This window comes from Sapajus apella, unplaced genomic scaffold (genome assembly GCF_009761245.1).
Source record: "Sapajus apella isolate SASKATOON/1434 unplaced genomic scaffold, GSC_monkey_1.0 scaffold33, whole genome shotgun sequence".
Taxonomy (NCBI): domain Eukaryota; kingdom Metazoa; phylum Chordata; class Mammalia; order Primates; family Cebidae; genus Sapajus; species Sapajus apella.
In genome coordinates, this window is record NW_022436973.1 from 5,044,026 (window position 1) to 5,069,711 (window position 25,686).

The 25,686-nt window shown below is 47.1% G+C and overlaps 1 protein-coding gene across 3 annotated transcripts in view; it reads right to left on the reverse strand.

Moving 5' to 3' along the window:
• The window catches only part of LBP (lipopolysaccharide binding protein), a 36,001-nt gene extending 11,671 nt beyond the window's left edge, over positions 1 to 24,330 (reverse strand). For all 3 annotated transcript variants that reach the window (XR_004274072.1, XM_032294970.1, XM_032294971.1), the window contains exons 1-9: positions 24,052 to 24,330; positions 21,631 to 21,745; positions 20,730 to 20,858; positions 16,697 to 16,852; positions 15,122 to 15,185; positions 9,127 to 9,190; positions 5,888 to 5,979; positions 5,206 to 5,382; positions 3,161 to 3,220 (exon numbers count right to left, since the gene is read on the reverse strand). Coding sequence is in view for 2 of the 3 variants with exons in the window: in XM_032294970.1 (XP_032150861.1) it covers positions 3,161 to 3,220; positions 5,206 to 5,382; positions 5,888 to 5,979; positions 9,127 to 9,190; positions 15,122 to 15,185; positions 16,697 to 16,852; positions 20,730 to 20,858; positions 21,631 to 21,745; positions 24,052 to 24,175 (981 nt within the window). In the remaining variant the exon portion in view is untranslated. The remainder of the gene's footprint in view (positions 1 to 3,160; positions 3,221 to 5,205; positions 5,383 to 5,887; positions 5,980 to 9,126; positions 9,191 to 15,121; positions 15,186 to 16,696; positions 16,853 to 20,729; positions 20,859 to 21,630; positions 21,746 to 24,051) is intronic.
• Positions 24,331 to 25,686: the final 1,356 nt, after the last annotated feature.

Sequence of the window (25,686 nt, forward strand, 5' to 3'; positions counted from 1 at the left end):
ATTTCAGACCAAATTCAGTGTTTATTTGGAACATAATTTCATTCCGAGTAACTTACTTTGGGTGTGCATGCACTATTTTCTGATGTAAAGTTAAATGCCTCAAGGACCAACAGATTATTTGTGATGATGTTTTAAAGTCAGTATATCCTCCTAGATATAAACTCCCAGAAACAACTTTCTTATTAATAGTTACTATAATAGAAATCTAACAACATGAACCCAGAAGACTTTGTTATATACTGATTTTTGTAAATGTTGAACTGTAGCTATGTAATTTTTCTTTCTATTTCCAATGAACTTGTATAAGTTGTAAAGGCATGACAATAATTAGTATTTATCTATACTACAGTATATTTGTTTTATTTGTCAATTCATGCCTTCAGCCATATAGTTAATTATATATACTTTTATTACAATGTGATAGACTTATAAAGCATTTATTATTTTCTTGTATCAAAAATCAACACTGCAGTGTAAGAAACTTCAGTCCCGGAGCTATTTATCATGTGTAGTTCATTGTCTCCTTGCTTGATGCTGGCCCTAGGGACTCATTCATTTTTTTTTTTCTTGCTGGTATCTCCCACCACCTACTCTGTCTCTTGCAGCTGTATAGTTAGCCCTCTGTATCCACCTATTTCATCCATGGGTTGAAGCAACAGCAGATCAAAATATTCAGAAAATGTAACAAGAAACGATACAACAATTTTTAAAAATAAAGTTAAAAAATACAGTATAAAATCTATATAGCATTTCCATTGTATTAGATGTATGTTAATAATCTGAAGATAATTTAAAGTGTATGGGAGACTGTATGTTGGTTACATGCAAATTTTATGCCCTTTTGTATTGAGGACTTGTACATCCACAGATTTTAGTATCTGTGGGGGTCCTGGAACCAAACTCTAAAGACAAGGGGCGACTATACATCAAAATAACACTGGCTACAGTCAGAGATAGTTTTCTCTCATATCTTTTATTTGCTGCCACATGATGTAAGAGCACATATAGATATTTTATTGTCCACAACCATAAAGAAAACAAATAGGAAATGAGAAAAAGAACCAATAGGAAGTTTCAAAGGAAATTGCAAATCAGTCAATTGCAGGCCTCACTGAGCTTACAGTTGTTATTTTGTTTGGCCCTTTCTGTCTATTTTTAGAATTTTTATTGGTTACCAAGACTATATAAATCCATACTTTAAGCTTCAACTTAAAAATCTGATTATGTGGCCATGTCCACTTTTCTGCATGGCAGCTTCAGCTGGAACTGAGTTGAAGCTTTTCCTGTTAGATGTGCCATATACTCTTAAGTCACAATGGTGTTTACGTGTCCTCTTTTACTTACTTACATAGCCCCCTATATATGTCAGTTTTCCATTTCTGGCTTAAAAGATTTTAAAAGAATAAATTTCCTTTTTTCATAGTTGATTGGTTTATAGTTCCTGACTCATAATTGAGAAGGTACTTAGAACACCCCAAAGGGAGCCTTCAAGATGTATGCTTTCTACTTTTTATTCTTGACTTGAATGATTACCAAAACTTGGCCCAATGTATAATCTCCTATTTGCCTAGAGGAAGGGAATGTCTCCTACCCATGAAGATCTCAAAATGCCCCCAAGGTAGAAAAATAGATGTTGCATTGTGAGGTGTGAGAGATTTATCTCTCTGATCAAGTTTCAACTCCTATGTCAAATATTTTTTTATAAATAATACAGTTGATTGATTTAGTGATATTAAATAATTAATGTCTGCAGAAGATCTAAACAGTTCTGTGAGAAGGCATATGTAGCCTATATATCAGCTCCTATAGCTGTGTTTTGTTTCAAAGAAGTTTCTGAAAGACCGACCATGCCGCATTCTTCAGCCTTTTAGACTACAGTACATTTTCTTGAAATTATTTGTTTGTGCTAAAATGTTTATTTTCCTATTCCCAGGGTGGTTTTTGGCAATTGCAATGGCATTGCTATGGTTGACTACCTCCAGAAAGCAGTGCTGCTCAACCTGGGCACTATTGAATTGTATGGCTCTAATGATCCTTATCGGAGAGAACCCCGATCTCCTCGTAAATCTCGACAACCTTCAGGAGGTAAAAAGAAAAGGAAAGAAAATCCTGAGCTTTAGGATTTCTATAAATGCTGACTTACTTCTGTGAATATAAGTATTTCAGTTAGGTAAAAGCTTACCTGATTTATTCTGTATATGTAAACTACCAAAAACTAGCAAAAGGTGTGAGTCTTTTGGTTTCTGTAGTTGTGGTTTCGGGTTTGTTTTGTTTGAGACAGTTTCACTCTGTTGCCCAGACTGGAGTGCAGTAGTGCCTTCACTGTACCCTTGATCTCCTGGGCTCAGGTGATCCTCCCATCTAAACCTCCTGACTAGCTAAGACTGTAGGCACATGCCACCATATCCAGCTGATTTTTTGTATTTTTTGTAGAGATGGGGTTTTGTTATGTTGCTCAGGCTGGTCTTCAACTCCTGGGCTCGAGCAATCCGCCCACCTTGGCCTCCCACAATGCTGGGATTATAGGCATGAGCCACCATGCCTGGCCAAAAAGTTAATTTTTTAAAGCACCAAGAACATGCCTGGAGCCTAGGAAGCCCTCTATAATTGTTAGTTCCTATTCATAAGGGTACTTTTTTTTTTTTTTGAGATGGAGTCTCGCTCTGTCACCCAGGCTGGAGTGCAGTGGCATGATCTCGGCTCACTGCAACCTCTGCTTCCCAGGTTCAAGCGATTCTCCTGTCTCAGCCTCCCTACTAGCTGGGACTACAGGCGCGCGTCACCACGTCCAGCTAGTTTTGTGTATTTTAGTAGAGACAAGGCTTCACAATGTTGGCCGGGATGGTCTTGATCTCCCGACCTTCTGATCCACCTGCCTTGGCCTCCAAAAGTGCTGGGTACATTTTATGGAATATGCCAGCATTCCTTGGGATTCTTAGATAACACCAATAAAAGATTAGACAAGATGTGGTTCCACAAAATGTGGGGCTCAGCCTCTGTTATTTGGGCTTTAAAGGGAGCAGTACCCAGCCTTCAGTGGGAGTCTCATCCGGCCCTCTGACTCTTGGCCAACCTGAGAGAAATGCAGAGGTTTTAAAGAGAAACCTCTGGAATCTAATGGGCTCAGTCTGCACTCATGGGGAACTCAGGGACGCCTTACCCGTGGGACGAAGGGTCGGAAGGACTTGGTGGTCAGTCGGATATTAGAGTCGGGCGGTATCTGCAGCAAAGAGACACGAAGAAGTGTCAGGGTGCTCTTGCTGGAGCTGAAGGTCTAAAGAGGACTGGGGAGGCGCCGCGGTGTGCAAGCCTGTCACTTCTCCACGGCCTGGGTTACCCTGGCAGGGTTGAGATGCCTGTCCTGCATTCACCCAAGCAGAGCACATGGGTGCCCAGCGTCCTGCCTGCTCTCCCAGGGTGGAGCTGAGGTGTGGGTCCCACTCCGAGGGTCTGCAAGTGTGAAGTTTGCAGTCACACAGACCTCGGTTTGTGTCCTGACTTTGTGATCTCAGACCAGCCCTTTCATCTCCCTGAACCTCAACTTCCTCATCCATAAAATGGGGATAATAGCCCCCACCTTCAAGTCACTGTGAGGGCTAAATGAACATCTAGCACAAGGCCCCGCATATGGTGAGCACCCCATGAAACGTACCTGTTATCATCCCACGGAAAGAGAGGCCTGTGTCACAGGTAGGATGGATAAACCAAACACCATGCCACAAGCCAAGGCCTGTGCAGGTGTGGGAGGCCATTTGAAGGACAAAACAACCCTCCATCTACCAGACAGTCCTGGATTGACACCAGGGGAGGCTGGGCCGTCCGAGCCCAGCCACACGGTTGCTCCCACTCCCCTGACATTGTTCATGAGGCCTCAACTTTGATGAAGTGCTTCAAGAAACAACTTTTTGAAACCCAGAAGTATTAGATAAACTGGAGAGCCATTAAAGGGATGACCTGCTATAACATTCAGTCTTCTCTCTATACAAAGCCACATTGGAAACAGTTGTTTTGGGGGTGTGAGAAAGACTGTCTCTCCTTTTCAGTATGAATCATGAAATCATATATCCTTTTCGCTTTAGCTACAAGGAAGCTCCCTGATAGGTTTGAGATGTTAAAGAAATTAATTTATGGGCTCAGTGTCTTCATAATTGTGCTTTATTTTTCAATTGGTCTTTATTTCCTTTTCTCTGAAACTAAATGCATTTATCGGTGCATGTATTATCCTGCCTCATTCACTGAAAAAAAAAATATATATATATATATATTTTTTTTGGAGATGGAGTCTCACTCTGTTGCCCAGGCTGCAGTGCAATGTGAGATCCTGGCTCATTGCAACCTCCGCCTCCTGGGGTTAAGAGATTCTCCTGCCTCCACCTCCCATATAGCTGGGATTACAGGCATATGCCGCCATGCCCTGCAAATTTTTGTATTTTTAGTAGAGACAGGGTTTTGCTATGTTGGCCAGGATGGTCTTAAACTCCTGACCTCAGGTGATCTGCCCACCTCGGCCTCCCAAAGTGTTAGGATTACAGGTGTGAGTCACTGCACCCGGCCTCATTCACTAAAATATTTTTAGAAATATTTTAGTAATCAGAAATCATCAGGATGAAAGGAAATATGAATTAGACTAACAAGTCTAGACTAGAAAACAGGCCTAGAAAAGTAAAACACAGAAAAGCAAGCTGCAAAGTCTTCCACGGTTGTTATAAGGCAGAAAGAACTTTTTTTTTTTTGAGTCAGAGTCTCACTCTGTCACCCAGGCTGGAGTGCAGTAGCACGATCTTGGCTCACTGCAACCTCCACCTCCTGGGTTCAAGTGATTCTCCCACCTCAGCCTCCTGAGTAGTTGATATTACAGGTGTGCACCACCATCACACCTGGCTAATTTTTGTATTTTTCGTAGAGACGGGGTTTGGCCATGTTGGCCAGGCTGGTCTCGAACTCCTGACCTCAAGCAATCTGCCCACCTCAGGCTCCCAAAGTGCTGGGATTATAGGCGTGAGCCAAGGGAGAAATAACTTTGGCTTTGAGTTTCCTGGCCACCGAAGTAAAAAGGGAGATTGTGCTAACATACTTTTCCTGGTCTTGATTTTTCTCTTAGCTATAACTTAGTATTTTACTGATGTCAACAGGGGTGAAAAGGAAAGAAGGAAGAAGCAGTGGGTCCCATGCTCATTCGAGAGACCTATTTGCCACCATCCTCACCATGTCATCTGTGATGGAGAAGTTCAGATGCCCTTCCTGGTGGTAAACCAGGCTGGCTGTGTTGAAGACATAATCTGAGACAGCGAAGTAGACCATTTTGTCGTGTTCCTCAGGAAGGCTTATGACGGGAGCAGGGAGGGCAACTGGGGAATGGTGGTTACGATGGAAGATTTCACCCTGGAGAGGGAAGTAGGGTCCAGTTGGATGTTTCAAAGCCTGTCCTGAGGCTGGGGCTAGGTGTTCCCCTACACAGTCTGATGAAAGGCTGCTGTCTGCGGCACTGCCTGAAACTCCACCATTAAAGCAGTGTTGTCTTTTAACGAAGAGCTCCCTAGAAGCTTTTCTATATTAACCCACAGGATATCCTGGCCAGCCCCTCTATATGCCCTAGGCCCATCTACACCCCCTAGGGCCTGCTCTGATTGGCCTTTTCTGCATGATGGGCAAGGCAAAGTAGGGGAAGGAGGAGGAGGGAGGTGTTAAGACCTGAGAGGTGTAAGGCACCCGTGGGGAATCCTAGCTCTGGGAACACTCCCCACCACTCCATATCGCCCGGCCCTCGACACAGCGGGAACCACTGGGAAGACAAGGACAGATCTGAAGTTAGGGGGACAGCTGGCCTAGGGAATGACTGACCCTGGGGGAAAGCCTCACCCACCCAGCCCGGGCCCAGGACGCTCACCTTAAACATCACCTCCAGCATCTGGGCTGTTGCTCGAGGGGCTTCCACTAAGCTGTAATCGATGCCGGCGAAACTGTCAATCTCTTTTGTAACTGTGAACCAGGACAGGGCAGAATTAGAGGCCAGGTGCCGCTTTCAGCTGCTGGAGGAGGGGCGAGGGCTCTGGCTGACTCACATTCCCTGTGACCTTCTTCAGACTCCCCCTACCAGCTGGGCCCGAGGCAAAGAAGTGCTTCTTCAAGAGACTACATGGGTTTCCTTGGGGAAGTTAACAGTGATGGGGTGTTATGGTCAGTTTAGGGCCTAAGCAGTTTCCAGACACACACACACACACACACACACACACACACACACACGAGTCCAGGCTTCACCTCTCCAGCCACACCTGGAGCTTAATGCTGAACCAATAACCAGGAAGGTCAGGCAGGGTGCGTCCAGAGGGCCAAGACACTCCCCTCCAAAGCCCCGAATGAACGAGTGTTCCAAGTCCCAGTACTGGGTTGCCGACTTGGACCTCTGGTAAAGGTGCTGTCAACAAGTAACCACATGGGGGGCTTGGGAGCCCAGGCATCAGAGAACACCTCAGATAATTGATCAGGGTCTCCCCCTCCACACTGAATGTGTGCACCCTGGATCCAGGGACTCCATTTGTAGATGGCTCCCTGCAGCCCTGTTGGCATCAGCAAGGGAAAGGCAGACACCAAAATGTCCGTCAGCGAGGACTTATTAAATAAACAAAGACACATCCATGTAATGGAATACTACATAGCTGTTAACATAATAAGGTCTGTTACAACCACTTTGGGAAACTTTTTGCCAGGATCTGATAATATCGAATCTGGGCATGTCACATGAGTCTGCAATTTCACTCCCAGGTATATACCGAAAGACGTGTGACCACAGGCACTAGGATATTCATAGCAGTGCATGGGCTAAAACTGAACACCACCCCCAGATGGCCTTCAATAATAGAATGGACAAATACATGGAGCAACATCTACACGGTGGTATAGTACGCAGCAAGGAGAATGAGCCGGCTACACTACAGGTGCATGCGGCAATATGCATTGACCTCATGTTTTATTTTATTTCAGTTTTTTTGAGATAGGGTCTCACTCTGTGGCCCAGGCTGGAGTGCAGTGGCACAATTTAAGCTCACCCCTGCCTTGAGCTCCTGGGCTCAAGTGATCCTCCCACCTCCCAAGTAGCGGGGACTACAGGCGCATGCCACTACGCTTGGCTAATTTTTGTATTTATTGTAGAGAGAGGGTTTCACCATGTTGCCCAGGCCGGCTTTGAATGCCTGAACTCAAGTGATCCTCCCTCACTGGCCTCTCAAAGTGCTGGGATTACAGGTGTGCACCACCACTCCTGGCCTGATCTCATATTTTATTTTATTTATTTATTATTTATCATTATTATTATTTTTGAGACAGAGGTTTGCTCTGTCACCCAGGCTGGAGTGCAGTGGTGCAGTCTCGGTTCACTGCAACCTCTGCCTCCCGGGTTCAATCAATTCCCTGCCTCAACCTCCCAAGTAGCTGAGATTATAGGTGCCTACCACCATACCTGGCTAATTTTTGTATTTTTTGTAGAGACAGGGTTTTACCATCTTGGTCAGGCTGGTCTTGAACTCCTGCCCTCATGATCCACCCACCTTGGCCTCCCAAAATGCAGGGATTATAGGCATAAGCCACAGCTCCCAGCCTATTATTATTATTATTATTATTTTGAGACAGTCTTGCTCTGTTGCCCAGGCTGGAGTGCAGTGCTGAGATCTCGGCTCATTGCAACCTCTGCCTCCCAGGTTCAAGTGATTCTCCTGCCTCAGCCTCCTGAGTAGCTGGGATTACAGGTGCCCACCATGACGCCTGGCTAATTTTTGTATTTTTAGTAGAGATGGGGTTTCACCATGTTGACCAGTCTGGTCTCAAACTCCTAACCTCAGGTAATCCACCCGCCTCGGCCTCCCTAAGTGCTGGGATTAAAGGCATGATCCACAGCACCCAGTCCTGACCTCTTATTTTAAAGTTGAACAAAGAAAGCCTTCTGGCTTTTGAAAAGAGACTCAAAATATGTCTGATTCCATTCATGTGCAAAGTGCAAAACTAATCTTTGCTGGTAGAAGTTGGGAGGTGACCCTAGAGGGCTGGGTAGTGATCGAGGGGGACACCAGGGGCTCCGAAAAACCAGCCATGTTCTATTTCTTGGTTGGGAGCAGGTTACATGCATGTGAAAACTCTTTAACTATACACTTATGATTTGAGTACTTTTCTCTATAAATATACTTCAATAAAAAGTTTTGAAAAATTAAATCAGGCTGGCATGGTGGCTGGCTCCTGTCAGTACTTTGGGAGGCTGAGGTGGGTGGATCACTTGAGCCCAGGAGTTTGAGACCAGCCTGGGCAACACCGAGAAACCCTGTCTCTACAAAAAATACAAAAAAGTAGCCGAGTGTGATGGCAAGGAACCTGTGGTCCCAGCTACTCAGGTGGCTGAGGCAGGAGGATCACTTGAGCTCAGGAGGTTGAGGCTGCAGTGAGCCGAGATCACACCACTGCACTCCAGCCTGGGCCACAGAGTGAGACCCTGTCTCAAAAAAAAGAAATCTAGAACAATGTCTATACTATGTATATGAACATACATATTTATAATTATGCAAATACACATAGATTCATGAACAAAATAATACATATGTGAATGTCTATTCATATGCTTACATATATTTATATTTATACATGCAAATAAATTATCTGAAAAGATACATTCAAACAAGAGGTTACTTCTTGGAAGAAAAGTTGGGGAGAAAAAGCAACTTTCCATTTTTACTTTTTTTTCTTTTTTTGAGATGGAGTTTCGCTCTTTGTTGCCTAGGGTGAATTGCAATAGCATGATCTTGGCTCACCGAAACCTCTGCCTCCCAGATTCAAGCAATTCTCCTGCCTCAGCCTTTCAAGTAGCTGGGGTTACAGGCATGTGCCACTATGCCCAGCTAAGTTTGTATTTGTAGTAGAGATGGGGTTTTGCCATGTTGGTCAGGCTGGTCTCGAACTCCTGGCCTCAGCTAATCCGCCCATCTCGGCCTCCCAAAGTGCTGGGACTGCAGGTGCGAACCACCACGCCCGGCCCTTAATTTTCACTTTCTATATTTCTGTCCCATTTGCTATTTTATAAGGTACACATATGATGTTATAGAAATTAACAGAAATAAAGTGTCCCAGGTCGGTGGGGTGTCCTACCTGGCAGAGTTTGGAGATAAGGCTGTAGATTGGAGGACACTGATTTCTGTATCATTTCACAGATCTGAAAAAAATGGGAAGAGAATGCCTGAGTGAGTTCCCCAGCTCTGGTCTGGCATGGTGCTGATGACTGCAGCCACATTATTTCATATGTATGCTATGTGATCATTGATTTACAAATGTTTATAAGTGCTTGCCATCGGCCAGGTACCAAGGAAATGGAAACAATAAAAATATGTAGGCTCCCATGTGGACTCCACTAGGGTCCAATTGGACTTTTCAAAGTCTGTCCCAAGACGGGACTTCTGAGCTAGGGAGTCACTGACACAGCCAGAGGAGGGGGTGCTGGCTGGAGACAGTGCCTAAAACTCCACCATTATAGACAAAGTTTTCCTTTGGGAGGTCCTGGCCTCTCAGAATTTAGAGTTTAATAGCAAAACTAGACACTAACTAGAAATAATCACACAAATGAACATACAGTTAATGTAGGTAACTCTTTTTTTTGTTTGTTTTTGAGACGGAGTTTCACGCTTGTCGCCCAGGTTGGAGTGAAATAGTGCGATCTCAGCTCACTGCAACCTCTGCTTCCTGGGTTCAGGCGATTCTCCTGCCTCAACCTCCCGAGTAGCTGGGACTACAGGTGTGCGCCACCACGGCCAGCTAGTTGTTGTAAATTTAGCAGAGACAGGGTTTCATTCACCATGTTGGCCAGGCTGGTCTTGAACTCCTGACCTCAGACAAACCACCTGCCTCTGCCTCCCAAAATGCTGGGATGACAGGCGTGAGCTACCGCTCTCGGTGTGTAAATAGTTCTTAATGGTCATCCTGAACAGGTTGGCTGGATTGATGAGTATTCCCCATTCCTGCTGGCACTCCCAGAAGACTGAATCTGGGGTCTGTAGGCCACTCACACACAATTGCCACCAGTTGTGTGGCCAGCTTCTCAAGAGAAGGAAATGTGCATTTCTAAGCTTGATTGCTGTACTTGCTACTGTAATTACCCGAATTATTTATTATCCAGCCTTGGGATATATTTTGAAAAGTCCAGCTGGACCCTGCTGGGGTCCACATGAAAGCCCTGCAGCCTGTTTGCTGCACGTGCTTTTGTAAGCACTAGAATACTTTGTTATGTAAACTAATGCAATATAATTGAGAAAAGAGTTGTTTGTCTTTTTTTTTTTTAATTAAGACACAATCTTGCTCTGTTACCCAGGCTGGAGTGCAACGTGCAATGGCATGATCTCAGCTCACTGCAACTTCCGGCTCCCAGATTCAAATGATTCTCCTACCTCCGCCTCCTGAGTAGCTGGAATTATAGGCATGCACCACCACACCCAGCTGATTTTTGTATTTTTAATAGAGACGGGGGTCTCACCACGTTGGCCAAGCTGGTCTCAAACTCCTGACCTCAAATGATCTACTCCTCTCAGCCTCCCAAAATTCTGGGATTACAGGCTTGAGCCACCATGCCCGGCCCCAGCTTAAAGGGTTCTTTCTATGAAAACCTAAGATAAATACTCTGGAAGGGTAAGGTGCTTAAAAAAAAAACAAACCCTCTAAAAACATAGTTAAATTTGTACCAGACAACAGAAAATCTTAGGAGGAAGAAAAAAAATAAGGCTCTAGAAGGATTCTACACTGGGATGACTTTGCAAGTGTCTTTAAATTCTCATTGCAGTCAATGAAACCTAGTATAGAATTTGTAGCAGGTCAATGTTTTATGCAGGAAAGACCATGGCAATGTCAATCAGGAGACCATTTTCAAAGAATAACTGTGGGCATTCACTGACACAGCTCGATGAGGGAGCATTGGCTGAAGACGCTGCCTGAAACTCCACCATTAAAACACTTGGGTTCGGCTGTGCGAGGTGGCTCATGCCTGTAATGCCAGCATTTTGGGAGGCTGAGGCGGGTGGATCACCTGAGGTCGGGAGTTCAAGACCAGCCTGACCAACTTGGAGAAACCCCGTCTCCACTTAAAAAATACAAAAATTAGCTGGGCGTGGTGGCACATGCCTGTAATCCCAGCTACTCAGGAGGCTGAGGCAGGAGAATCGCTGGAACCCAAGAGGCGGAGGTTGCAGTGAGCCAAGATTGCGCCATTGTACTCCAGCCTGGGCAACAAGAGTGAAACCCCATTTCAAAAAAAAATTGGGTTCATCCGTCAGTATTGTCTCTGTTTATGTGCGATGAGAAAGTCCTCACTTTAAACAGCTCTTTTTGTTAGCTAGCTACCTCCTATTGTGCAAAGAATCCACATATGTAGTGAAGGAGAGGGCTGTGCAGGGGTCACAGACGGCTTCTGTGCCAACAGGTGCGCAGGCACCATCCATCAGGCATTGGGCTGTGGGGAAGGGCGATGCTGGGGGCTGGGAAGGCAAAGGGTATATCTTGACCGCTCTTTGCAGCTGCTCTGCTTTCCGGGAGAGGAGTTTAGCAGCGAGGAGCTGCCAGAAAGCAAGGTCAAACGTGGTGAGGAACATTCGTGGTTGTTTGCAAGGGAACCAAGGAACTCTGTCCACCTCCATGCTCCTTTCCTGCCTTTCCTTCAGACAACAGCCCATCAGATCATCCCAAAAGCCTGGAGCCTGGATGCCCCAGCCTTTAGGGACCTCGCACAGCAGGGCCTCCTGGAGAAGCAGCTGAGGTAGTGGTTGGGGTGCGGCAGGAAAGCCAGGCAAACTTGGGTTCAAATCCTGCCCAGTTCCCAATGGCTGCTTGACCTTTGCTGAACCTCTCTCTACTTTTTGGTTCTCACCCACAAGATACAATGGCAAGGCCAGGTGTTTCCCAGGGAGTTTTTGTCAGTGGTGTTTGAACTAGAGTGACTCTATCTTGAACAGGAGCGAAATGAGGCTAAGACCTGCTGGGCCGCGTTCCCAGGAGGCTAGGCATTCTTCGTCACAGGATGAGCTAGGACGTCAGCAGGACTGGGATTACAGGATACAGGTCATAAAGACCCCACGGAAAAAAACAGGATGCAGGAAAGAAGCCGGCTGAAACCAAGATGGCAACCAAAGTGCCCTCGGTCGTCCTCACTGCTCATTATACGTTAATTATAATGCGATGACATGTTAAAAGTCATGCCCACCAGTGCAATGACAGTTTACAAATGCCGTGGCAATGTCCAGAAGTTACCCTATATGATCTAAGAGGGGAAGGAAACTTCAATTCTGGGAAGGTCTTGCCCCTTTCCAGGAAAACTCGTGAATACTTCACCCAGGCTGGGTGTGGTGGCTCACACCTATAATCCCAGCACTTTGGGAGGCTGAGGTGGGTGGATCACAAGGTCAGGAGATCAAGACCATCCTGGCCAACATGGTGAAACCCCATCTCCACTAAAATACAAAAAATTAGCCAGGCGTGGTGACGCGCACCTGTAGTCCCAGCTTCTTGGGAGTCTGAGGCAGGAAAATCACTTGAACCCGGGAGGCGGAGGTTACAGTGAGCTGAGATCACACCCCTGCACTTCAGCCTGGTGACAGAGCAAGACCCTGTCTCAAAAAAAAAAAAAAGCCAGGAGCAGTGGCTCACGCCTGTAATCCCCAGCACTTTGGGAGGCCAAGGTGGGCGGACCATGAGGTCAGGAGATCTAGAGCATTCTGGCTAACACAGTGAAACCCCGTCTCTACTAAAAATACAAAAAATTAGCCGGGTGTGGTGGTGGGGGCCTGTAGTCCCAGCTACTTGGGAGGCTGAGGCAGGAGAATCACTTGAACTTGGGAGGCGGAGGTTGCAGTGAGCCGAGATCGCGCCACTGCACTCCAGCCTGGTGCCAGAGCAAGAGTCTGTCTCAAAAAAAAAAAAAAAAAAAAAAAAAAAAACCACCTTTGTTTAGCATAGAATCAAGAAATAACCACAAGTATACTCAACTGCACAGCCCTGCTGCAGCTCTGCCTGTGGAGCAGCCATGCTTTTCCGCGTGACTTCTCTAATAAACTTGCTTTCACTTTTCTCACCCCAAATTCTTTCTTAAGTGAGATCCAAGAACCCTCTCTTGAGGTTCTGGATCAGGACCCCTTTCTGGTAACATTTTGGGAAGTTGGGGAATGAGACAGTCAGTATACATCACCCAGAGAGCAAGCATTCCGTGAGTGCTTATTCTTCTCCTTAACCCCGCCGGTCCAGGTAACACATCCCACCCTGAGTGGAGAACTGGAAAGGCCCTACACCAGGCTCTTAGTTTTTCTGGAAGGAAGAGAATTGGAAGATCTAGAAGGATCAGGGGTCCCGAGACACCCAGCCCTAGAAGGCTTTTGGTATGAGCTGCTCCACATCCTAGGAAGCTCCAATCCTGACTCAGCCTCTCACCAGCAAGGTGACATTGGGCAAGCTACTCCACCCCTCAGATCTGTCCATGTGGAAAATGGCACCTCCTTCCAAGGTCGAGGTTAAGATCGAATGAGACTGTGCACATGAAGTACTGAGCCCACTATCCCTGGCCAAGCCACAGGCTCAAGAAATAGCAGCCTTTTCTGTTATAAATCAGAATAGTTACACAAGAATAGATTCTGTATAGCATTAATTATATTCATTTATCAAAACAATAATTATCATGGTCCATGACTACTGTGATAATTATAGCTGTACTATATTACTATTGTTATGCACAGCAATATGGCAACAGGGTGCCTGAGTAGGTTGGCATGTTTCTCAAGGTCACTTAATCTCAGGGCCCCAGAACCAGAAAAGAAACGGCACAGCTGGCCACACCCACAATGTGGGGGTCTGCCAGCCATTCCTGCTTCAACCACGAGGGGGCACTCAAAGACAAACCAGAGGCCGGACCTACAGATGGGTCTTACAGACTGGTGTGTGTGTGTGTGTGTGTGTGTGTGTGTGTGTGTGTGTGTGTGTATGGTGTGGAGTGTGTATGGTGTGGAGTGTGTGTGGTGTGTGCATGTAGGGGTGTGAGTGGTGTGTGTGTGTGGTCTGTTTCTGTGTGTAGGGTGTGTGTGGTGTGTGTAATGTGTGTGTGTAGGGGGTGTGTGCGGTGTGTTTGTGTGTGTGTGTAGGATATGTAAGGGGTGTGTGTGTAGAGGATGTGTGTATGGAGGTGTGTTTAGGGTATGTAGGCTGTGTGTGGTATGTAGGGTGTGTGTATTTGTGAGGATGTGGTATGTGTGTGGGGTGTGTGTGTGGGGGGCATGTGTGTGGGGAGTGTGGGGTGTGGTGTGTGAGGTGTGTGTGTATGTGTGTAGTGTGTGTGTATGGTGTGGTGCGTGCATGTAGGGGGTGTGAGTGGTGTGTGTGTGGTGTGTGTAATGTGTGTGTGTAGGGAGTGTGTGTGGTGTGTTTGTGTGTGTGTAGGATATGTGGAGTGTGTGCAGTGTGTGTGTGTGGTGTGTGTATTTTTCCCTTTCCTCCTTCATCACTTTCTCCCTTCCCACAGTCATTGCTACAGACACCCTTCGGCTAATATCTCAGAAACGGGATTTTGGGGTGATGAGTGTTTAGAGGAACTGAGAGTTAACACGAAATCTTTTTGATTTAGTCGAAGATAACAAAATCTGAAGATTTCACATATTCTTTTTAACAGGAAAATCTGACAGCATTGCTGCTTCCCCACCCAGGGCTGATGCTCGTGAGCTTGCCTGGTTCCCAACTGGCCCACCCACATGCTGAGGTTTCCTGCCTGGTCTCTTGCAGACACCTGAGGAATGATCTCCTTTCTGACCTTGGTGGAACACAGGGTAGTGCGGGGCACTGAGCAAGGCTGAACAGAGGGAGGGGCTGGAGTCTGTGCTTAGCCCCTGCTGTTTAACCCTTGGCAAGCACTTGACCATTTTCTGCCCAACTGAACGGACTTGGAGTTTTGCCCCCAGCCTGCCCCACAACAACCCCAAGACCTGGGCAAATGATTTGTCTTCCCTGGGCCTTGTGCTCAAGTACATCCAAACCAGCCCCCATGGCTGGTCCAGGGCCAGTGGGCAGTGAGGTCTTCCATTCAGCCCTCACCAAGCTCGGCGGAGGTCAGAGGCTTGGGCCTTCTTACCTTGCTCTCCAATACCTCCTGGAACTTGGACTCGATCTGGTTGTGGAAGAGATTCAACAGCCACCTGGGGAGAGAAGCACAGTCTGCCACTGAACTCAGCCGGGTGTCTGGGAAAGCCGGGCCCTGGCTCCTGGCCAGGCCAGTCCACAAAGGGAGCCCTTTCCACCGCCTCCTGGCGCCCTGCTGTGTCCCAGCACACCCGGCCTGATTCCGAGCATCTGGCTTCTCAACATCTATGGCGCCCGATCGCATGATCACATTCACAAGATTTGGGGAAGGGGCTTGAGAATCCACATTTTTCTTTACTTTTTTTTTGAGACAGGGTCTCACTCTGTCACCCAGGCTGGAGTGCAGTGGCACAATCTCAGCTCACTGCAACGTCTGTCGCCTGGCCTCAAGCCATCCTCCCACCTTAGCCGCTGAAGTAGCTGAGACTACAGGCGTGCGCCATCACACCTGGCTAATTTTTTTTTTTTTTTTTTTTTTGAGATGGAGTCTCGCTCTGTTGCTCAGTCTGGAGTGCTGTGCCACAGTCTCGGCTCACTGCAAACCTCCACCTCCCAGGCTCAAGCGATTCTCCTGCATCAGCCTCCTAAGTAGCTGGGATTACAGGTGCCCGCCACCACACCCGGCTAATTTTTTGTATTTTTAGTAGAGACAGGATTTCACCATGTTGACCAGGCTGGTCTCAAACTCTTGACCTCAGGTGTTCTGCCTGCCTTGGCCTCCCAAAGTGTTGGGATTACAGGCATGAGCCACTGCGCCCGGCCATGCCTGACTAATGCTTGTATTTTTTGTAGAGACAGCTTTTCACCATGTTGACCAGGCTGGTCCTGAACTCCTGACCTCAAGTGATCCTCCTGCCTTGGCCTCCCAAAGTGCTGGGATTATAGGTGTGAGCCACTGCACCTGGCCATGCTTTTCTAATCAAGGAAACTGAGACCAGAAGAGATGAAATGACTCATCCAAGGACTTGTATTTTTTTTGCAAATTCTCCTTCGACTAAAGCTTCTGTGTTCCTCCAATAGCCAGATTTCATTCACCTGACAAGGGTTCTCTGAAGCTTACTTTTTTTTTTTTTTTTGAGACGGAGTTTCGCTCTTGTTACCCAGGCTGGAGGGCAATGGCGCGATCTTGGCTCACCGCAACCTCCGCCTCCTGGGTTCAGGCAATTCTCCTGCCTCAGCCTCCTGAGTAGCTGGGATTACAGGCATGCACCACCATGCCCAGCTAATTTTTTGTATTTTTAGTAGAGACGGGGTTTCACCATGTTGACCAGGATGGTCTCGATCTATTGACCTCATGATCCACCCGTCTCGGCCTCCCAAAGTGCTGGGATTACAGGCGTGAGCCACTGCGCCTGGCCGAAGCTTATTTTTTTTAATGAAAATGATGCACCAGTATTCCTGGCTTAAGTCTGTATCTGTTCATCTCAACAGGGTTCCCCAAAGAATAACCTTCAAGTGCCTGTGCCATCCACCTGGATCATTACAATTACCGGAGGCCAGGCTGAGCGCTGAATGGGCCGGGGGCTGCAACCAGGAGTCAGTTGGCAGTGCTCCGATGGGAACCTACCCCAGGTCTCCCGACATGTCCACCTCCACATCGCCGATGTTGCTGCTGCATCTGGAGGCAGCAACTGTGGGCCTCCCTGAGGACTCACTGCCCAATAGGAGGTTGACGGAAATGCTGATGCCCTTGACACTCACATCAAAGGAGCCTTGTAGTTTCCTGGAGGAGATCAGAGAAGCCACGGTTGGTTCCTAGACCAGGGTCTGCCACCATTTGTGGGGAGAATAGCAAGATCAGTTCTTACCCCAAAATAAATGGAGCTGAGCAGAGATTTAAGAATAACAAATAAAGCTATAAAAGATCTAAAAGAAAGCCCGGACCCAGTATTTACAGTCCAGGGATGGACAAAGGCATTTCTAGGCAAGATCCAAGTTTCATAAGCCATATCCTTTATATATTTATGAGATCCGAGTCTCATTAGTATATAAAGGAAATACTTGATAAACTTGCTGGCATAGAAAATTAAAACTTCAGTGGACAAAAAATGCCATATGTAAAGTAAAAAACAAATTGCATTATGAGACGTCCAAAGAGCCAATTTCCTGAATATATGAGCTAATTTCCTTAATATACAAAGAACAAGCCAATATCAATTAACAAGGAAAGACAAAACAAACAACTCAAAAGAAAAAAAAGGTATGACCAGGAAATGCAGTAGAAAATAAGCATATAAAAGTTATTAAAAATGAAAATAACAATGACACCAGTTCTCGCCTATCAGATTCAAAAAACTTTTGAAGTTTTAATACCCAGTGCTATTGAATGTATGAGTAAACAGAAGTCCCAGACACTGGGGCTAGGAGAGCATACTGGCACAACCTTTCTGAAACAGAAATCAGCAGTCTCTCCTTGTTCTAACACACATACTCTTTGGTCCAGTAATTTAACTTCTAAGCCTTTATCCGATAGCTCTTCCTACCAAGATATATGTGTGGTGTGTGGCAGTTCACTGAAGCATCATGGGTAGTAGAAAAAAAAATTGAGGAGACGACCTGAATGTCCACAAGCAGTGACAGGTTGAATAAGTTGTGGGCACCTATGTTATGCAGCCTTTGAAAACAATGGGGCAATAGTGTGCTCTATTCCAGGGGTCTCCAACCCCAATGGCGGTTGTCTGGAGCTGGGGGAAAGGAAAGGGGGAATGTTGGGAACAGATGCTCGGTGCCACAAAGAAAAGTCAGCACTGAGACAAAGGATCTCTCAGCAAGGCAATCTTTACTTCCTGCAGAAAGGGTACCCTCGCCAGCAGTCTTACCATGAGAGTACAATGAACAAAGGAAAAGGAGACATATTTATCCCTTAGGCATTTGGGGTCATCCTTACTGCTGTGTCTGATCTCTGTTGGCTGGAGCCAGACATCACAATCTAAAACTGAACCTGATTGGCTAATAACTTAAAACTTTCTTGAATAGGCAAAGAGGAAGTCCAAATAAGGAAAAGACAGGAAGTTGCCTGCAAAAGGACTTAGAAGAGTAATAACAGAAATATCTTGGTTAAAGTTCAAGGACATAGAATGTACTATGTGCCTGTGAGCATGTCTAGCACAAATATCTTGGTTAAAGCACAAGAATATAGAATGTACTTATTCCTTTATATCTAATAGCTACATAGGATAAGTCTTAACAAAGAGTTACCGGCAAAAAGCAAGAAGGCTTTGAAGAAAGTCTTTAAAACAAACTATTATTTCTAACGCTTGTGAGTTATTCTTTAACAAGAAAGGAAACTTTGAAGAGGAACGTTTCTACTTCCTACAGGGGATGATTGTTTAATGAGTAAGGAGTTTTCTCTTGGGATGATGAAAATGTTTTGGAACTAGATAAGGGTGGAGGTTGCATAATACTGTGAATGTACTAAATACCACTGAATTGTATACTTTCAAATAATCAATTTTGTGTTCTGTGAATTTCATATCGATTTTTAAAAGCACAGTCAAAAAAGTTAAAAAAAAATGAGGTAGATTGTCACATGCCCATCGAAAGAGATATTTAAGATACTTCAGTGACAAAAGCCAGGGTAGAAGAGTACAGCCAATTCCTTTCATGGAACCAGAATGAATGTGCATATGTAGGTGACATATAAACTGGCATCTTTCTAAATCAATAGAATGTGAGCCACACATGTAATTTTAAATTTCCCAGATGACACATTAAAAAAGATAAAAAGAAAGAGCTGGAATCAATTTTAGTAATACATAATATCATTTCAACATGTAATCAATACAAACATTATTAATTAGATGTATTTTTTTTTTTTTTTTCTTTTTGAGACAGGATCTCCCTCTCTTGCCCAGACTGGAGTGCAGTGGTGAGATCTTGGCTCACCGCAACCTCCACCTCCCAGGCTCAAGCAATTCTCCTGCCTCAGCCTCCCAAGTAGCTGAGATTATAGGCGTGTGCCACTACGGCCTGGCTAATTTTTGTATTTTTAGTAGAAACGGGGTTTCACTATGTTGGCCAGGCTGGTCTCGAACTCTTGACCTCAAATGATCCACCTGCCTTGGCCTCCCAAAGTGATGAGATTACAGGCATGAGCCATCGTGCCCGGCAGCTGTTTTTTTTTTTTTTTTTTTAAATACGAAATCTTCAATTCCAGTGTTGCACATTTAGTGTAGATCTCAACTTGTACCAGGTACTTTTCAAGCACTCAGTAAAGGCATGGCTGGTGGCTACTATTTTGGACAGTGCGGGTCTGAAGTATAAATATGGTCATGTCACTCAGCAGAGACTGGCTGTTCCTTCTGTTATGGGCTGCACTGTGTCACCACCAGCTTCCCAAATTCAAATGTTGAAGCTCTGATTCTCAGTACCAGAGAATGTGACAGCATTTGGAGATAGGCCCCTTGAAGAGGTGATTACATTAAAATGAGGCTATTAAGGTGGGCCCTAATCCAATCTGACTAGTGTCTTTATGAGAAGAGATTAGGACATACAGCGAGAAATGGGGTTTTTCTTTTTTTTTTCTTTAGAGATGAAGTCTCACTCTGTCCCCCAGGATGGAGTGCAGTGGCATGATCTCAGCTCACTGTAACCTCTGCCTTCAAGGTTCAAATGATTCTTCTGTCTCTGCCTCCTGAGTAGTTGGGATTACAGGTGCCCGCCACCACATCTGGCTAATTTTTTATTTATTAAGACTGAGTTTCGCTATGTTGGCCAAGCTGGTCTCGAACTCCTGACCTCAAGTGATCTGCCTGCCTCAGCCTCCCAAAGTGCTGGGATTACAGGTGTGAGCCAATGTGCATGGCCTCAGAAACAGGATTTCTTGAGCACAGAGGAAAGACCATGTGAGGATATTGCCGAAGTGTAGCCATCCACAAGCTGAGGAGAGTGGCCTCAGAAGAAACTAGGCCTGCCAAAACCTTGACCTTGGCCTTCAGCTTCCAGAATGGTGAGAAAACACATTTCTGCTTAAGCCACCCAGTCTATGCTTGTTATGACAGCCCTAGCACACGAATACCCTTCCATCCAAGTGCCTCTGAGTTTAGAGATCTGTTCAAAGTGCCTGAGAGCCAGAGCCTCTGGAAGCAGCCCTTGACCAAAGGCAAGCAGGAGGAAGGGGTGACCAGGCGGGGCTGGAGTAACTCAGAGGCGTGTTCTATGCTGTCCCCGAGTTCCCCAGTTAGACTGAGCCTCACTCACCCACTGGACTGAGTTCCTTCCCTTCCCTTACTCATTTCCCTGCTCCCCTGTGGATATTTCCTCAGATCGCTTCCAAGATAAAGTATTGCACTGAGATTCTTGCCTTAAGATCTGTTTCTGTGGGAAGCAAACCAAGGAGACTTGATATTATTGCATTTAGCCTCCCATGACTCTATCAAGGAAGCAGGCCCTTCCCCTCTGGGAGATGAGGAAGTAGAGACTCAGAGAGGGAAAGACACTCATCCCAGAGCCAGGACTCTATCCCCAGGCCACCTCTGGGCTTGGGCTCCACCTGTCCATCACCTGGCCTTTCTGATGAGCTAGGAACACCTTGGACCTAAGAAGGATGGGGCAAAGGCCAAGGCCAAGAGCTCCAGGGCCTGGGAGCAGAGTCAACTTACAAGAATGCCTTGCGCACCTTCCACCTGCCCTGGACCCTGATAGAGGAGTCAGAGATGCTGAGACTCAGGCCATGGCCAGGGAAGGGCCTCATCGCAGAGCGAAGCAGCTTACAGCTGTGGATGTTCAAGCTGAAGGGAGAGACACAGAAGGAGATGTCAGCCCTGGGCCTGGACCCAGCTCCCACCTTTGCACCCTTCCCGCTCCACAGTGGGGACTAGACCAGCAGGGTCTGCTCCAGGTGAGCACCTGCTATGTACCAGGCACCGACCATGTGACCATGCTCAGCACATTAATTCTTCATGCCATTTGGGTCGCACCGAGGGGTCAGCACTGTTCTTATTCCCTTTCCACGGAGAGGAAATCAAACTTCAAGGAAGAGATGCAGTTGCCTGCGGGTTCACAGTCAGCATCAGAGCCCATGACTCTAACGACCCCAGGCGGCATCCTGAGGAGGTTCATAGACACATCCCTTTGGGCTTGCAGCTCCCTCTCTCAATATATCCAGGTAGGGGAAACAGATTTACGGAAGATGATGAGCCTTAAGAGAAGACCCAAAAAGGGTCAGCAAGGTTGTCAACAGTGTGAAAAGAACGGTCAAGTTCTGTTTTACTTGCCTGGCACATAGTAGGTGCTCAATAGATGTTTGCTGATGGACTGAATAAAAGAAGGCAGGAATGAAGGAAACACTCAAGAGGCGTAGGTGGGGAGGGGTGCAGTGTGCTTCGGGCCTGATTGTCCCTTCAGAATTTCCTTCCGAACTGCTCAGGGAACTATCCGACCGTCTGCCCCAGAGAGGTCCCCCTGCAGCCCAATCCTGAGGCTCTCCCTCCCTCCCTCTCCAATCCCCTCTGACTGTCAGTTCCAACCACCTCGGCGCCCCAGCAGAAGGGAGAGCCCCACCTGTGGAACTCATAGTGTCCACGGCCGACGTGGGGGATCCTGAAGTCCCCAGTGAAGTCAGGCAGCGTGATCCTGAGCAGCTCACTCTGCAGAGCCAATAGCCCCTCCTGGGCCGCTGTGGACAGGAACAGCTGGGAGTCAGCTTGATTGACCTGCCTCCTCCCCTGCTCTAAACCCTGCTGTGGCTCCCACCTGCCCTGAGGAGAGAGCCCAACATCCTTATTGGCATTAAGTCATTAAGTGCAATGACAGCATATGAGACCCCCTGCGAGCCAGGTGGCACAAGGGACGTTCAGAGGCATCCCTGCGTTTCTTGTGGCATTGTTATGCTCACATCCATTTTACAGATGAGGAAATGGAATGCCTTTGCCAACAACTCCCTGAGGGCAAAAGTGCTGTGCGCTTTGGCATGTGGTCCTCCTTCTGGTCCCTCATGACATCTGGCCAGTGCAGAAGAAACTGGAAGGATTGGGGGCTAGAGAAAGGGGGCATCTTTCTAGCTGGGTGACTTTGACAAAGTCCCCAACCAACCTTCACTTTGTTTATCTGTCAAATAGCAAGACAACAATACTTTCCTATCAGGGTGGCATCTCAACTGCAAAGCAAAGGGGGCTGGGAAGATAACAAGCACCCCAGCTTGGTGCCTGGCACACAGCGGGCACTCAGTAAATGCCTGGAACAGCAAACAGGGTTTATATTACTAAAAATATGGCAAGGACCATATTTTGGTTACGTAAACATGGTGCGTGTGCACAGCGCAAAGGAACAAAAGACAAACCCTCCTGATACAGGGTTTCAGTGCAAGTAACAGTTACCAGATCCCACTGTTCCGAGACCTGAGGGACCCAGGTTTCTGCCCCCAAGGCAGGCATGGGTACACAGATGACCAGTGGCCTCCTCTTTCACCTCTTTCCAATTTGCTCTTCTTCCTCTAGCAAACGCACCTGTTGGGGTTCCTCTGCCTGGAACGCTACCCCTTGTCCCTGTGTAATTCCCACTGTCTTTTCCACCTTACTTCATCCTGGAAGCCTTCCCTGATTTCCCTTTCCCTGCCTCAAGCCAGTGTGGGCTCCCAACAACCCTACCTAAGGGAGTATTGTTATCTCATTTCACAGATAAGGCAATTCAGGCTCTAGGAATGCAGGAAGCACCTCTGGCCAGTGCCTGTCCATCTCCTTGAGTCTTTCCAGTGAGTGACAGTTGACTCCCAGCTGCCAATGTCTGCCTCCCTGAGCCTCAGTTTCCTCATCTGCAAAACCAAGCCTTCCTAGCTGAGCTCTTAAGAGACTGGCTGAGATGAGGCAAGATGAATAGTGATGAATGTGGGGGTCTGAGGCTCTTTGTCCTGGAATTGCAGAAAGCAGGTGCATGCAACAGGACAGAAATGCTGGGGAGCTGACTTCCCCCTGCCTAGAAGCCCTCAATCAATCACTACGGTGTATAAATAACCCAGCTCCCTTGCCACCTGGATAGTCCGGGGGCTTTGTTTCAACTACAGAAATAGTCCTACTTTTGCCCATTCTTTGTTTTATTTTTATTTATTTATATTTTTGAGACGGTCTCCTTCTATTGCTCAGGCTGGAGTGCAGTGGCACAATCTCGGCTCACTGCCACCTCTGCCTCCTGGGTTCAAGTGATTCTCCTGCCTCAGCCTCTTGAGTAGCTGGGGTTACAGGTGCCTGCCACCACGCCTGGCTAATTTTTGTATTTTTAGTAGAGACAAGGTTTCACCAATTTGGCCAGGCTGGTCTCGAACTCCTGGCCTCAAGCTATCCATCCACCTTGGCCTCCCAAAGTGCTAGGATTACAGGCATGAGCCACTGTGCCTGGCCTGCCCATTCTTTAAAACTGAGGAATAATATACATAAAGTGCCTATCGGGCACTAATTTTAAAGGTATTGCTAAATAATTTTTAATGTTTATACAGCCATGTGACCATCACCTGAATCAAGACACAGCATCTTCCAGCACCCCAGCAGGCTCCCTCACGCCCTTCAGGGTCTCTGGCTGCCTCTAGAGGTGACCACAGTTCTGACCTCTAGTTCAGAGGCATGTGTTTCCCAGCGGAGTGGGTCCCGTCCACGGAGGTGGCGGCGGGTTCAATCCCACACTCTCCTGGCTGGTTCTCTTCCTCCTCTCAGCACCGCTTCCCCACTGTGTTTCCTGGGATAATTTCCCAGATCAACTACTTGCATGAAAAGCTGTGCTCTCTTGGCTGGTGGAGGGCCTCACTACCACAAATAACCTGCCCAGGACACTCAGCTGGTGGGTGGTGAGGCTGGAATCGGAGCCAGAGCCCCCAGAAGATGGCACTGCCCCAGGGAGAGGGTCCAGTCTGTGTCCCCTCTCCCTGCCCCACTGTACGCAGAGCAGCCTGGGGCCTGGGTTTGCCAAGTCCAGCCAGCAGCCGTGGCTTCTTACCATATTCCAGGCCCTTGTCAGTGATCCTGGCGACCAGGCCGGGGTTGGCACCCAGAGCCTCTGGGGTGGACGTGAGCAGCAATGCCAGCAGAATGGACAGCAGGGCCCCGGCCAAGGCCCCCATCCTAGATCCCCAGTGCAGTGTGCTGGGACTGTCCCAGCTGTGGGGTGGATCCAGGTCCCTTAAGTAGTCAAGGCCAGAGGGCTGGAGGCAGTTCCTGAGGCTGGGCGGGCTCTTGGGAGCGGGAATGGGAGGCACAGGGACTGGAACCTGCTTGCGACATCACTGGGATCATCAGGTCATACTTAGAAGCTAGTTTTCACTGCCCAGATCAGAGGATGAGGGAGCCTGGCCCCTGTGATCATCCCTATCCACCCTCGCCGCAGAAAGACCCCACATTCATCACCATTCATCTTGCCTCATCTCAGCCAGTCTTTTAAGAGCTCAGCTAGGAAGGCCTGGTTTTGCAGATGAGGAAACTGAGGCTCAAAGAGGCCACACAGCTTCCTCAAGATCTCACACCCAGCAGATGGCAGGGTCGAGAGTGAAGCCATGTCTGGCCCCCTCCAATCGCTCTTTTTAAAATATACCTGCCCTGTTTATTTAAAAAATAAATGTTTCCCAGCCAGTGCGGTGGCTCACACCTGTAATCCTAGAAATTTGGGGGGCCGAGGCAGCCGGATTGCCTGAGCTTAGGAGTTCGAGACCAGCCTGGCCAATGTGGTGAAACCCCGTCTCTACTAAAATACAAAAAATTAGTATGGCAGCGGGCGCCTATGGTCCCAGCTACTCGGGAGGCTGAGGCAGGAGAATCACCTGAACCCAGGAGGTAAAATTTGCGGTAAGCCAAGATTGCGCCACTGCACTCCAGCTTGGGTGACAGAGGGAGATCCCAGCTCCTAAATAAATAGATACATGTTTCCCCCCATGGGAAAACAGCCTCTCTCAAACCTTGCTAGTGGTAACATTTTCTGGAAGGCAATTGGTAAATGTTTAAACAGCTGCATGCCCTGTGACCCAGCAATTCAATTTCAGGGACTTGCCCCTGAGTACATAATTAAGTTGGTGTGCCAGCAAATCACGGCTCTAAGATACCATTGCTATGCTGTGTGAAACAGGACAGAAGTGAGCCCCAACCTCACGTATCCTACAGAAGGGCGTTGGTTAAATGAATTATGACACGCTCTTTAAAGTGGGGCTGCAGAAATAAAGGTATTTCTTGGCAAGGAAAGGGGCGTCATGAGGCATCAGTCTCCAGCGGCACCAGAGAGTAAGGTTCTATTTTGGGGGTTTCAAAACAGGCTTCCATATTCAACAATCTGGGAAATGTTTAGCAAGGAGTTCTCAGCCATTGTCTCTGGTTGGTGGATAGAATTATAAGTGTTAAAAAAAGTTTTTATAAGTGTTAAAAAAATTATAAGTGTTAAAAAAAGCTTGTTGATATGTAAATTTTTTTTTCTTTCTTTCTTTTCTTTTTTTCTTTTTTTTGAGATAGAGTCTTGCTCTGTTGCCCAGGTTGGAGTGCAGTGGTGCGATCTCTGCTCACCGCAACCTCTGCCTCCCGGGTCCTAGTTCAACCAATTCTCCTTCCTCAGCCTCCAGAGTAGCTGGGATTACAGGAAGGCACCACCATG